This window comes from Syngnathus typhle, linkage group LG2, assembly GCF_033458585.1.
Source record: "Syngnathus typhle isolate RoL2023-S1 ecotype Sweden linkage group LG2, RoL_Styp_1.0, whole genome shotgun sequence".
NCBI lineage: Eukaryota > Metazoa > Chordata > Actinopteri > Syngnathiformes > Syngnathidae > Syngnathus > Syngnathus typhle.
The window spans coordinates 21,582,753-21,597,454 of record NC_083739.1 but is presented as its reverse complement, the minus strand read 5'-3'; the positions used below and the strand labels follow the sequence as shown (position 1 = coordinate 21,597,454).

Below are 14,702 nucleotides of genomic sequence, written 5' to 3'. Positions count from 1 at the left end.
TATTTTTAACTCTGCCCCATTTGCCTAATTGAAGGTTAGAGGAGGCAGGGGCACTAAAGGAAACATCAGGGAATTATCTGAAACTGCCAAATGATGTTTTCACAAACATGGTAGATGAGGTCATGGAGCAAGGCGGGGAGGAGGAATATTTGCCAACTGGATAAGGTGAGGTCAGCGTATCAGTGGAATGAATGGGATTTGGAGCCATGTGCAAGAGCTTAATGGTTCATGGTATTTGCATGTCAACTCAATATGCGACTACCAACTGCACCACACTGCAGAAAGAAGCCTGGGTGTATGTTTTGGAGGTGGCCACCCATCGTTGCACCATACTGAACAAGAGCCAGAGCAGTGACAGGACCCCCATCACCTACGAACACGCAGACTCACAAACACACACACACACACACAGACTCACAAACACATACGTACACACACACGCACACACACACACATAGCCAGCAACATTGCCAACTCCTGCTGTTTAGATGACATTTACACTCAGCCTTTCCATTTTGTGATTGATGGAGGTTAAATCCTCATTGCCTCTAAATCTGTCACCTCGAAGTTGTCTATGTATGTTTACGTGCATGCGTGCGGTCACTCACTCAGTATAATGGCACTTTACTTGAATATGCAATTAAAACCCACCACAAAATGGAAAGTTCAAATATTTTTGAACCATCATTGGATCTCACTCCCAGGCATTTAATGATATCTATTCTAACAAGCATTTAACCAACACTCTTGTCATAAGATTTGGTTCACCTGCATATATGTATCTAATATTTAATATAAGAAATATAAAGTATATTTAAATTAACAAAGACACTACAGATATTCCTACTGATTACCACTGTACATGAAAGTCAAAATACAGTGATGCCCTGAAAGGAATGGAAGTAACATTATTCCATTTCAGACTTTCCCACATGAAAAAAATTGTGTACTTTTATAAGCAAAATATATATTATTGCATAGAATTTAAAGAATTACAGAAAACAGTAAGTAAAACATGATTTCATCATTCCTCATTATATAATTTTACAGAGCAGTGCAACACAGACATGCAGACAGAAACTCAACTACTGTGACACAGCAAGCTGCAGCAATATTCATAGTTTTTTTGCGCAAGATAAAAATGATCTGCCTGTGAATATTATTAAATTGTTTGTCTTCATGTTTTGCTGCATCATTTGTGTTTATGTCTATTGCTTAAAGGTCCATTAAAATCGTCACGTAGATACTATTTGTTAGCCCCTCTATGGACATTTCCATTGTTAGCATTAAGATGAGCGCCTTTCCTAAGTTAAAGCTCTATGATTATTTTCAATACACACTGTGTGATTTTCTCTGTTTTATGTTTACTTTGATCGTAAACTCCAACTGGGAGTGGCTACCAAACTGTTGCTTGTTAAGTGCATGCAGCGCTTTGGTCTAAAATTTTATCTCACAAATCGGAAAAAAAAAAAAAATCGGATGAACGTCGGCTCTAATCTCAAAAACTCGTAAGTCGGTGACTCGTATTTAACGCATGTCTGCATTTGAAGCAGCTCTTAGTATGATGCAGTGCTGCCTTACACCACTGAAAACTTCAACCACGATAATAAAAATAGGATTATTGAATTACTGTCAGAATATTTGAATTTGATCTCTACACTTGATATTTTATAGATATGCTTGTCGTTCAGACATTGCTGTTTTGTTTCTAGTGCTTTGTTTTTTTTTTACATTTCATGGTCCATGTGTGACCAGTTTGGAGTCCCCCAAATCTATCATTGGCAAAGCAGCAACAGCACCAGAGGAGAGTGACTCAATCACTATGGAAGTATTTTCCTGGAGACAAACAACATCAGAGTATGAGTAAGAGCAGAACAGTTGTAAAAGCAACTAAAAATATAATATTCTAATAAATGCATAGCCAGAATTGAGAGCAGGTGAGTCATCATTGTCTCATATTTGAATTTGTTCTTGGTAGTAATTTAGCCAATATTGAAAGAGACCACAAAAACTATACAGAAGAGTGAGGAGCAATGAGACTTGCACATTTAGTACTCAAAGTGGGAAGAATCTGCTCATTCGATTCATCTTAACTTATGGTTGCATAAAGCAATTCATCTGAATTTGTATCACTTTATGTGAATCAAATGAAGACCATATGCTACAGAACCAGACACCAGATAGACTTTGGACTTACTGGAATCGTGACAAAAACTTAACTCAAATTGAAGGAATAAAAAAGTTACACTTTGACAAGTTACAAAGTGGCAAAATCATTGTGAGGTTTAATATGATCCAACAGATCAGTACAAAACAAGTCTGCATGCGGTGAAGGAGATTTTATGGCAGACATGGAGACACTTTTTTTTTTCAATAAATATTCTGGAAACACATTTGAGAAGTAAACTTCGGGCCCAAAAGTCCACAATCAGCTCAACATAACATGAGCAGATGTAATAGCACGACGAACCTGCCTCCCCACCCCAAAACCAAATTAAATAGAAGTAAAAATGAAAAGGTCTGGTGCAAATGAATGGGAAAAAGAGGCAAACTTGTCACAATTAGAGGGGGATCATTGAAACAAACACACTTGGAATAAAATATTAAATGACTGATGTTTACAAAGAGCAAACAGCAACATATCAAGCATGAATGTAGCAACATATTATATTACTTTTGGTTTTGGTTTTGACAATATAAGCAGTGAAATCCAACACTATAATGATGCTGACTTCAAGCTGATCAAATAAAAGCCATCATGTGCAAATCAAAGTGACTTGTTACATTACTGACAGAAAACATGCCAAATCCCCAATCATTGACAATGAGTGAAACATGTGCATGTGTGTGCAGTTTGAAGAGAGGTAGGTAAGATGGGAACCTTCAGTCAGTATTCAAACCTAAATTTTAAAGTGTTGTGGCCTTCTTATTACGTCTCTCAAAACGATCGTCCAATGGGCTAAATTCAAGAGAGCAGTTTCACCTAATAATTGCCATTGTGCTTAAAACAATCTGTTAATAGTATGCAAAAAGTTTCACAGAATGTGGGGGCAATAAGAGGTGTGTTGTACGCATACACACGCAGGCAGACACACACACACGCTGGCAGACACACGCACACAGAATATCAATCCGTCCTTTTTTACGACAGTTATTCGGGTGAATAATGAGCTGGAGGCTACTCCAGCTGACTTTGAGTGAGACCTATTTGCAGGACAACACAAAACATCCAATATTTTTAGTGACTTTATGACAGACTCCACAACAAAGCAAGCAATCAACAACGTTTATTTACTTCAGACGTGTGTGTGTGCGTGTGCGTGCGTGTTTATGCATAAGTGCGTTTCTGTGTATGCACACGCATTTTATTGCTGTATTGCAATACTGTTCTTCGTGTGTGTGTATTGGATACAGGATCTGTACGCACGCACGCACGCAATACACGTACGTATTAGAGTTGTGCAGCAATGGGTGGTCATTGTGGTAATTTGAGTATATGTATAAATAGCATAATCATATATATATATATATATATCATATATATATGTTGATAAGTGTATTTGTATACTAGAGCTGAGGATTATGAAAAACATCTTGATCTCGATTATTATGGTAATACTTTAAATCACAATTAATCAATCAATCGATCATTTTTGTTACAAAACAAAAAAATACCAATACATTTCTTTGAAACTATAATTATGTAAGTTCGTTTTGAACTAACCCTAATTTATAGAATTACATATTTTAAAACATGAAAGAAAGGGTGAAAATGTATGTTCGAGTTTGGTGTCCTTGTATGAACAAACAGTGCATTGAAAATCAATTAATTAATAATCCTTTTTTAGAAGACTGCCAATGTTGTAGTATTGTAGTCTTTGTAGGTTTTTTTCGTACTTGTAATTGAATTTCAACAGACCTAATAAATGCATACATGCGTGTACACTATGTAAAAAAGTGTGTGTGTGTGTGTGTGTGTGTGTGTGTGTGTGTGTGTGTGTGTGTGTGTGTGTGTGTGTGTGTGTGTGTGCGTGCGTGCGTGTGTGTGTGTGTGTGTGCGTGTGTGTGTGAGCGTGCGTGTGCATGTGCGTGTCTAACATAAAAAATATATTTATTGTGATGGAATCAAACGTGGGAATTGAGCCTCACTGACTCTAAACGTTGCACATCACACACACACGCGCGTGCGCACGCAGGCACGCGCGCCCCAATCCCGTGTGCGCACATGCTGTATGTGGTGGCACACGTTTTAATGGGATCACAGACTTTACTTTGTGCGAGAATGCGAAGGGACTATAATTCAAGGAAAACAAGTTGCTTCAAATCAAAATCCACACACGCACACGAGGTGCACGCGCAACTGGCTGCTTAACACCTCCCATTCAAAATTACGCTGCTCGTTTTGAATGCCCAAATGGCTTTTTGTTGCCCATGCCCGCTGATCTGGGGTCTGTGCGAGGAGGGCTCAACAAAGCCAGGTATTTGTGTTCATTAGCACCAGGATCAACAGACTAGCAACTCGGGCTGTTTGCAGATCAGGACCGAGAGTGCACCATGCTCACAAGGAGCGCTCTGCTCGACACGTTTAAGTAATTATACTAAGCAGACCAATTAGCTGCTTTCCTTTATGCCCGAAAACCTAAAAAGTGCATGTTCCACGCGAACGGGGGCTTAATAATAATACTTTTTTTTAAAAAAGGCTTAGCAAAATGTGATTTTAAGAAAATAAGAATTGCTTTATCATGGCCTGGGAATAAACAGTTAAATCAAATTTTAGCATTAATAAAAATGTGAGAAAAAATAAGAAACACGTGCAGATTGTTTTTATATTATTTTACAGCATTGAATAAAATGTAAGCCATCAGTGGATAAATCAAATGCTGTTGCCCACAGTCTGACTGATAAAATGCTTCCCGAGGCCTGTCAGAATGATCAGCATGTAAAGGGAGGGGGAAAACAGCATTCAAATATTTAGGCCGAATTAACAAATACAAGGCTGCATAATTATATTTCTGTCCAATTTGGGACGTTTGCATGAAAGCTCCCAATGCGTTGAAATAGAATGTCACAAACATACGGAGTCCCTGCCAGCAAGCCTATACACAATTAGGCCACTTATCATCATCATCATCATTAGGTCATCACCTTAATGAGTCGCGTGAATAAACTGATCACAAAGGGTGCCAACAAACAAGTGGATTAACTATCAGACCGAAGAAAGAACTGGGGAGAAAATATTAAAACAATTGTACGTATGCAAGGTTAGTCTGCAATTCCAAGTATCAAAAGAAAAAATTGTGCTCAGTTGCGTCTCTCTTTGCACTTATTGATTGGCACTTCCTTGGAGGGCGGGGGTCAAAAAGGTGGGTGGGGGGGGGGGGGATACGATATGTGTATGCATGTAAACGGAGAGAGAGTGTTGCAAAACAAACGAGGCACAAAATATTCACCCCCCCCCCCCCCCCCACCTCCACATACACAAAGGTAAAAATAAAATACAATACAATAAAAATGTACACCCCGGGAGGAAATGTTGTGGGACAGTACCACAGCGCCCACTATAACACGAGTAGGGAATTTTGTGATCTTGGAACACCTCTATTTACAAGAAGATTCGGATGCATTTCGACAAGTGTGCCGAAACTTTCAGGAACTAGAAAAGTAAAAACCTCGCGTGAAAAACGAAAGAGCGAATCTGGAAGCTGCAGTCATGAGCGCACTGAAGCACCGGCGTCAAAGTTTTGCGCGAGGAATTATACACCGCAAAGTGCACACAAACTGTCGTATCCCGCTCGAGCAGACGCAACGAAGGGTCCCCCCCAAAAAAAGTTAATCAGAGTGGCCGAAGAGTATCGCCCTCCTTCTCCGCGCAAAGACACCGGACAGGAACGCGCAAGAAGCGCTTTTTTGTTGTTGCTGTTGTTGTTTTTTTTTTGTTGTTTTTTTGCAACCCGGGAAGGAAAAGACCATAAACGCAGGACCTACTTTTGGCCAGTTTTCTCGCCCTCGCCTTGGATCTCATCTTGTCGCCTTGTAGATTCCTCTCGTCGTCCACCGTGAGCCCAGAAGCAGCAACAACACTATCTTCATCTCACCAGCATTGTCAGTTTGGACACCTTTGCACATGCGCACAGCTCCATTCAATCTGACACCCTCGCCGGGGCCAAAAAACTTTCCAATGTATTCATCATCATCACTTTTTTTTTTGTCCTATCGTCTCCCCTTTAGATCACTTATCTCTTCCCCTCCTCCTCCTCCTCTACCTCCTCCTCCACATGCTGCTCTCTCCTCACACTCGCACCTTCTCCCCCTCCCTCCTCTCCCTCCTTCAGCCCCGTTCTCCCAGCCCACCCAGCTCCGCTGCTGCCAGCACCCACTTGCATTTAACCCAAGGCGGCGACGCGCTTCTTTGCAGCCGGCCCGTGCACGCCACCATGCAGGTAAGAAGACAAACATTATTATTATTATTATTATTATTGTTATTATTATTGTTATTATTGTTATTATTATTATTTAAAAGAGGACAGTGCACATTAATCAACATTATACAATGTAAATTTACCCGAGTTAGTAAACTAAGTTATTATTATTATTATTATTATATTATTATTATTAGTAGTAGTAGTATTAATATTAGTATTCGTATGTAATTAATGGTTTTATTAACACAAGCCTGTCTTTTTTAACATTTTGCAGACTGGTTGACGTGCAAGTCTGGCAAAAATTGTTATTTGATGGCTTTCCACTAATTGCACAGTTCAAGGGATATTTCTTGTGCGTGTGTGCGTGCAATGCAGCAGCTAGCAGCTGTTTGACGCATGCATGCCCCCCTCCTCCCCCAGCTGCTCCAAACCAAACATTCCGTTGTCTTCATTCTGTTGGTTTGCCGTAAATAATACATAAAATAAAAAACGGTGCATTCAAGGGATTATGAACTGCAGGCTGGGTAAGCATGACTCTGCACCTGTCTGCTTGTATGTTTGTTTGTGTGCTGCAGGCAGGAACTATGTGGCTTTGACCGGGCTCCAAGTTCAGGTAATGTTTAACTACAAATTTGACAAAATGTACAACATAATAAAGATTTTTTTTTCTCTCTTTCATGAATTGCATTATTGTAATTAATCTGGTCATATTTAGACGTAGGCCTACAATGGAATTATTATTGTTGTTAATGGATTGTTCCATGCTGCAAAATGTGAGAAAACGCTGTCAGCGTGCATTTGAACCCGAGCGGTGGACCGGGCTCCACATGGTGCTTGGGCCTCTAGCCTACATGTCATATGGGAATGGTTTCCGTCTGGTTTGGCTAAATAAAGGCGGCTCTGTGTTGGGGCCTATTAAAGATCTGCGATGATGGAGCGACTGCAGTCTGCTGGATGTCGCACACATGCACTCACTGTTAACATAACACAACGAATATGCAATTATTGTCATTATTATTAGTAGTAGTATATTACTAGTACATTAGTAAAATATTAGTAATAAATAAAAAGTGTCTGACAAATACCGCATATTATTATTATTATTATTATTATTATTATTATTATTATTATTATTATTATTATTATTATTATTATTATTATTATTAATGTTGATAATAATAATAATGTGTTTAATTTGAACTTCTTGACATTATACCGAATGATTTTGAACTCTCACAGGCTCATCAAATAAGTCTCCAACACTGCAGAAATCGCCTGGGATGTTTCCCCACGACTGGATGTGAAATGGAGACGGTAATCATTAATCAATAATAATAATAATAATCAGTAGCAATTAGCATATTTGGTGGATACTCTAGGGAGCTTCTCTTGGAAAACTGGTGGTGGCGGTGGAAAATAACGTTAAAGCGCATGTGGCACTTAAGCACTTGCATGATTTTAAACATAGTAATGCTGTTTTTTGACACTATTATAGAAGTTTATTAATTCAACAATATATTAACCAGCAATGCAGTCTTATAATCAGTAGCTATTAGCATTTATATGCTGTTTACTCTGGGGAGCCTGTCTTGGAATATTGGTTGGGGGCGGAAGGGGGTAGGGTGATTTCGCCTGTTTTTTATAACTTTGAAGTGAGGTATATAAGCCACTTACACAGTGGCATTATTTTAAATATAATAATGCTTTGGATTTGACAAGGTTGTATTAATTCAAAAATACGTTAAAGAGCTTTTATATTATTTCGACAGCAGAAACAAGCAAAAATAGTGCCATACAAAAGAAAGGACGACAAACAAATCATAAATAATGTGGTGTGCAAAGGTTGAGCCCTTTAGTGGGCGAGGAAACAGTGTGAGAATGAGCTATTGTCTTGATCGAATGACTCAGATCGATTAGGTCGGACTCAAAGACAAATACGGAATAAAACGGAGGAAACTGGAATTTGAGTTGTTGCGCGTGTGCAAGGATATATATACATATATACCTCAGCACAACTCGCTCATTTCCTCATCCTGGGTTTGAACATGTAGATACAAACATATATATATATATATATATATATATATATATAATTATTTAATTAATATTTATCATGACGATGACTATGACTATAATCATTATAATAAATGTTATGATGAATGATTGTTATTGCTTTGGTTACACCCTAGGAAATTGCCCCCCCCTCAAAACAAAATGGTCGACAATTTGCGTTTCACAGCCAGGAATTAGGGGGCCCGTATGAGGGGCGGGGTGGGGTGAGCGAAGCAAGATTTAATATATTTAATTTAGTTTTTTGGACCCTTTCTTTGGACGTTTTATGTTCTGTTTTTTTTTTTTGGGGGGGGGGGGGGCTGCCTAAAACATACGTGTAAAAACAAACCTACAACAAGAAAAACAATACGATTTCAGGGGGCCTTGCGCACGTGGTCGCACCTTCATACTGGGTTTCTAATTAAATTGGAGATTGCAAAAGTAAAACATGCAAGGAAGAAATGAATGCACTTATCCACTATATGCACTATCATGGCGAGGGTGCGCGTTTGGGATAGAGGGACGCAGATGAAAAGTTTTATTTTCACCCCAAATTGCTGCGGTCAAGACTGTGGTGACTGAATACACAGACGTACACATACACACGAACAAACGCACGTACCCCCCCCCCCCCCCCCACACACACACACACGGCGAAACCGAAGCTTGGTCCGCGGTGGAAAAGGCTGCGGGTTTCTGGATGAAGCGCAGATAACATCGGCGCACACTGGACATGTGAGACGACCAAGTGCAAAGGCCCGCACATGAGGCGAGCTCGCCGGCAGGCAGTCGGGCGTTTAGCTAAACGTACATGAAGCAATGAGCGTGCACGTCCATAATTGTGCTAAAGCACGTAAATATGATGACTGGAACATAATACAAGCTTGAAACCACGCATGCATGCACACACGCGCGTATACAAACGTACACGCATGCACGCGTATAGACGCACACGCGCGCGCACACACACCCACACACAGATTTACTGCACTTTTCCTTTTCTTAGTTGCACTCGCTTTAGATATAATGAAAGGCAAACAGCAGAAATAAGCGACTTGAATGTCTCACCATTCGTATTGTCCTATTATTTCTATATTTCGATCTCTATTAAAGTGAAAAACTCTCTGAGCACTGAAGCTGCTATTTTGACTACTCTTTTTGTGTTCTCATCTTCATTTATTTAGATGATTTGATTTCATTATTCATTTCATTATTTTTGAAAATGGGATATCCCATGAACTTGGACAAGCGGGTATTTACAGAAGATGATGAATCACGAACAGTAAAATATAGTATTTAATATGTAAATATGAAAAAACAAATGTCGCAATAACACGTCTTTAGCATCAGTGTCAAAATGGAAATTACGTTATTCTGATTTTCACGAGCATTCTGGAGTGTATAATTTGATGTTACTCTAAATAATAATTAAAATATACACCTCTACTCTATTGATAATCCCGGCTCTTGAATGTAAAATCCGTGTCTAAAAGGCTACATCATTTTTCAAAAGGGAAAGCAGCCGTGCTATCACCATTAAAATTGTTGTTTTTAATTAATCGCTCGTTCTATTTTCCGTAGATGAGACGAGCGAGAGAGAGAGAGAGAGAGAGAGAGAGAGAGAGAGAGAGAGAGAGAGAGAGAGAGAGAGAGAGAGAGAGAGAGAGAGAGAGAGAGAGAGAGAGAGAGAGAGAGAGAGAGAGAGAGAGAGAGAGAGAGAGAGAGAGAGAGAGAGAGAGAGAGAGAGAGAGAGAGAGAGAGAGAGAGAGAGAGAGAGAGAGAGCGAGCGACAGCAGCGCCAAACAAATGCACATTAAAATATGGCCCGGAGGCTCCAGTTGAAAATTACCCTGATGTCGAAATGACCTTAATACAATGTGATGTAATCAATCACATTGTCTACTGGGACACTGGGAATCACAATGTTAATCTTTGAGTTTGAAAATGGCCTGTCATAATTTTACAAGTCAGCCAAAGAGCGCGCACACACGTGCGCACACACGTTCGGACATACACGCGAGCGCGCACACACTATGTAAAAATCCCTATCACATTATTATTTGGCATATACAGCCTACACGCAGAGATTGGAAAGGCCAACAAGGCCTCAGGCCTTTTTGCCCCCAAGGGAGATTTAAAAAAAAAAAAAAATACTAAGTAATACTTGTAACGTTATGCAAATATAACGGTCACAACAAACATCTCCATTTGTGTTCATATGTACTATTAGCTAGTAACTAAGTTCGGATAAAATAAAATTTAAAATTGCCACAATTGTATCCCCCTTGAATTTTGGTGATATTCTTTAAATCAATTAAGATATTACACAGTCGTAGAAACCTCTAAAACGCCGTATGAACTCAGTTTATAGCAGCATTAAACTGTATGAAATATGAAATTTTACAAATATGTTATCTAAAATGAGCGGATGAAAATGTATTATAAAAATGACTTTCGATACTACTACAACTACTACTACTACTAATAATACGTATACACATGAATAGCAATACCTTTAATGTAATATAATTGTTGTTATGATCATTAATAAAAATATAATCACTGGAAACAACAACAATAATAATAATAATTTTAGTAATAATAATAATCATTTTAGTAATAATAATAATAATATAATGTACAATCATCGTTATCCTTTTTATTTAAAAACAATAAAAACATGCCTCTGTTGACGATTTAAGTAGCCTATCATATATCTAATTAAAATGGTTGCCTTGAAATACTACTGCAGAAACAGATACATTTTATCCAGTCATCTTGTTGAAATGCCATAGAAGATCATACTTCGTAAGAATAATCTGTGGTTATCACACAATTAGAAGTGAAACTTATTTGAGAGCCATCACGCCCACACGCGCACGCACGCACACGCACACGCGCGCGCACGCACACACACACGCACAAACACACACACACACGCACACGCACACACACACACACACAGACACAAACGCAATTTGGCAGGCTCTACATGAGTCTTATGTGGGCAGCATCAAGTGGCGGGGACGGTTATCAACGCGTGTTATCATTAACAACTGCAGACAGATCCAGTAGAAGAGGCCCAAGCCCACGAGTGTCCACTTGACACCCACCTGGCATGTCAGCGGGTGAAAACTGGAGAGGGCGCCCTGGCTGCCACCCCATCAGCGGCTCTTTCAAATTCACCAGGATCTCGCCCACCCCCCACCACCACCACCCTGAAAATCCAACATGGGATTCGGTGTTCTCACCTGCTGTTAAGGTTCGAACTGGGATTTGATCCTACACCTATGAGAGTACATCTCACCACGACTGGGCCACAATTCAATGTGAAACCAATTATTCCTAGGCAAGATCTGTAAAAAAAAGAAAAAAAACAGAGAAAGTGTGCTTTGTTGAATATGAAATCAAACTTAAGCAGACTGCAAATACTGTTGGGTTTGAAAACAAAAACTCAGAACAATGCATCTGCACAACATCGTAAGCTTGCGTAGAGCACAGTCAACAGAAACAGGCGTAATCATTATAACGCATGTGTGGGGGGGGGTGACGTAAGTGCAGCTACAGGACCCCCACGCACACATGAAACAATGACAATGCTCACCAAAAGGAATGGTAAGGATTGTCTCATATTGCATTTAGAGATAATTTCAAAGATTAGTCCACCTCAGGGCGCCAGAACCACTTATAGGAAGGTTGATGGAGAAGCCTTATGAGCTTAAACTTAAATAGCTCCAAGCCTAAAGGGGCCAGTATTGGTGCTTACACAGCCAAAGGTATGCACAAGCTCAATCCAAAGAGGGATTTTTGCAAATCACAACAAATGACTACAACTTAACCTCAAACAGCAACATGGCTACACCCAGTAAAGTGCTGCGCTACTGAGTGAGGAAGCCTATTTTTGTCAGCAGCAGCTCTTCATGAGTTACTCTTTTACTCAACATCAGCAAAATAACTTCAGGGAACAGAGGGATTACATACAGGAGGGAAAAGTGGGAATGGCCACATCCATTTTACTGATAGAAACAATTGTTTATTATTGAACCGGATTGAATTGGATTCTAGTCCTGACCGATTACCATTTGGTATGTGTTGTATTATAATATCTCCCCAATATACTTGGAGAACAGTCGAGACTGACAATTCAATCAGTTCATATTCATGATCCCGTGGAACTTGGCATGGTGGTTTTTGAGCGCCTCGTTGATGGTGTTGAAAAGGAGTAAGAGCAAGAGGGACAAAAAAAAAAGTCTGACAGTCTGTGGACTAGGGCTTGGCACTGGCAGGGCATTAGAGCACATCAGCCTACTTTCAATGTATTCAGTGGATATGTTCACAGCATTGGAAAGTGAAAGGAATGGCTCAGTCTTTCATCTTTTGAAGCCTCATTGAACAAAACTTGGCTTTTTTTTTCACTCAGACAAATTTGTAAGGCCTGTTAACACTCTTCTCTGTGGTGTGTCGAGTGTATAAAACATGTATTTATTATTTCACTTGCAAAACGTCTTTGTACGTTCCGGCAATCTGTAGACCCAATGAGACAACAAGTCAGTACAAGTGCTGCAACATCTTCTCAACTTCTGGTCTGTGATCATTAAGTGTGCGGTAGTGTGTTGGACATTTCCAACTATATGGCTTAAACAATAACTGCAGCAAAAGCACAGAGTTTGATTGTTTTTAAAAAAATGGTTAAGATGTTAAAAATCTGTGTCTGTACCAGGCTTTACTGCACATTTGCGTGCGATGCTATCCCCACTCATTAAAAATACAAGAAGCTTTGCTCTTCAAAAACCTGACAGTTGAAAGTCGTAACACTTACGGACATGGTCTGTCAATTGAAGATTCTAAATTGCCAGAAGGTGTGAATGGGATCATTGTTCTCTATTAGTATGTGCCAGAGATGACTGCACTCTTGCCTGAAGTCAACAGGGATGAGCTTTCTTCACTTGAGGACCTAATTACCGTCATTTTCGGACTATAAGTCGCTCGGAGTATAAGTCGCATCAACCATAAAATGCCCAAAAAAGTGAAAAAAAACATATATAAGTCGCTCCGGAGTATAAGTCGCATTTTGGGGGGCAATTTATTCGACAAAATCCAACACCAAGAACAGTCATGAACGAGCAACAACAAGCTAAACGATAGGTATGCTAACGTGACATAAACACAAACTAAGAGCTGAGAACGGCCCTGACGTAAAATTCAGAGTTATTCAAAAAACTATTACATAAATAACACGTTAATAAAACCATCTGTGTCACTCCAATTTATTAAATCCATCAATTGTCCTTTGTCAACAATGCGTGCGCGCCGCTGACGGCTCTAGCACTTCAAAGTATTCCACAGGCCCATATAACGATATATAAATTATATATTCAATAACTATTATATAAGCAATAATGTTATCAAACCATCTGTGCAATCTAAATCATGAAACCCATCGATCAAATTCCTCGTCCTTTGTCAACAACGCCGCGCGTGCGCCCTGACGTCAGCCTCGTCGTTATTCCACAGATCTACTATATAACTGTATTGTAGCGTTAACAAAGTTCAAGGAAAGACGTGGGTTTGGTAAACGGCTCTTTATTTAACAAAACAAACTTCCAGGCGTGTGGCGGCGTGGACTTCCAGCCACGGAAGTGGAAGAGAGCTCCATAGAATAGGACCGGGCGTGCGTAAAAGCCATGACCGAGCCCCATCCACCGTCCCCGGACAGCCACCCGGCCGAGCGCCGGCCCCCGACTTCAATCCATGGAAGTGAAAGAGAGCTCCGTCGAGTCAATCTTTGTCCTTTATGTAAACAACCGCCACGCCGCGCCACGCCGCGTCGTCGCGCTGCTGACGCGACGTCACGCTGCTGACGCGACATCGCGCTGATGTCGCGACGTCGCGCTGATGACGTCACTTGGAATTCAAATTACAGTAATCCCTTGCTACATTGCGGTTCGTTTATCGCGGTTTCACTTATTTTTTTTTGTTTTTTTTGGAAATTTTTTGAAAAAAACGCACATATAAGTCGCTCCTTATTATAAGTCGCCCCCCCACCCAAACTATGAAAAAAAACGCGATTTATAGTCCGAAAATTACGGTAGGACAAATTTTAGCAAATGGAGTAATGGCTATAAATTACCGCACTGCTAATCATGCATTATATTCAACCATTAAAACTATTTTGTATATTCAAGATTGCAAGTAAATAGCTATAATTATATAAGTATAATTTGGTGG

The 14,702-nt window shown here is 39.8% G+C and overlaps 1 protein-coding gene across 9 annotated transcripts in view; it reads right to left on the bottom strand.

The window, feature by feature from the left end:
- The window catches only part of prdm16 (PR domain containing 16), a 152,285-nt gene extending 145,989 nt beyond the window's left edge, over positions 1–6,296 (bottom strand). For 3 of the 9 annotated variants that reach the window (XM_061264300.1, XM_061264323.1, XM_061264369.1), the window contains exon 1: positions 5,986–6,294. In XM_061264300.1, coding sequence (XP_061120284.1) covers positions 5,986–6,022 — 37 coding nt within the window. In that variant the 5' untranslated portion in view covers positions 6,023–6,294. Of the gene's footprint in view, positions 1–5,985 lie in introns of all 9 variants that reach the window. The other 6 variants (XM_061264351.1, XM_061264379.1, XM_061264342.1 and 3 more) reach the window with 3 other exon arrangements.
- Between the last annotated feature and the right edge of the window lie 8,406 nt (positions 6,297–14,702).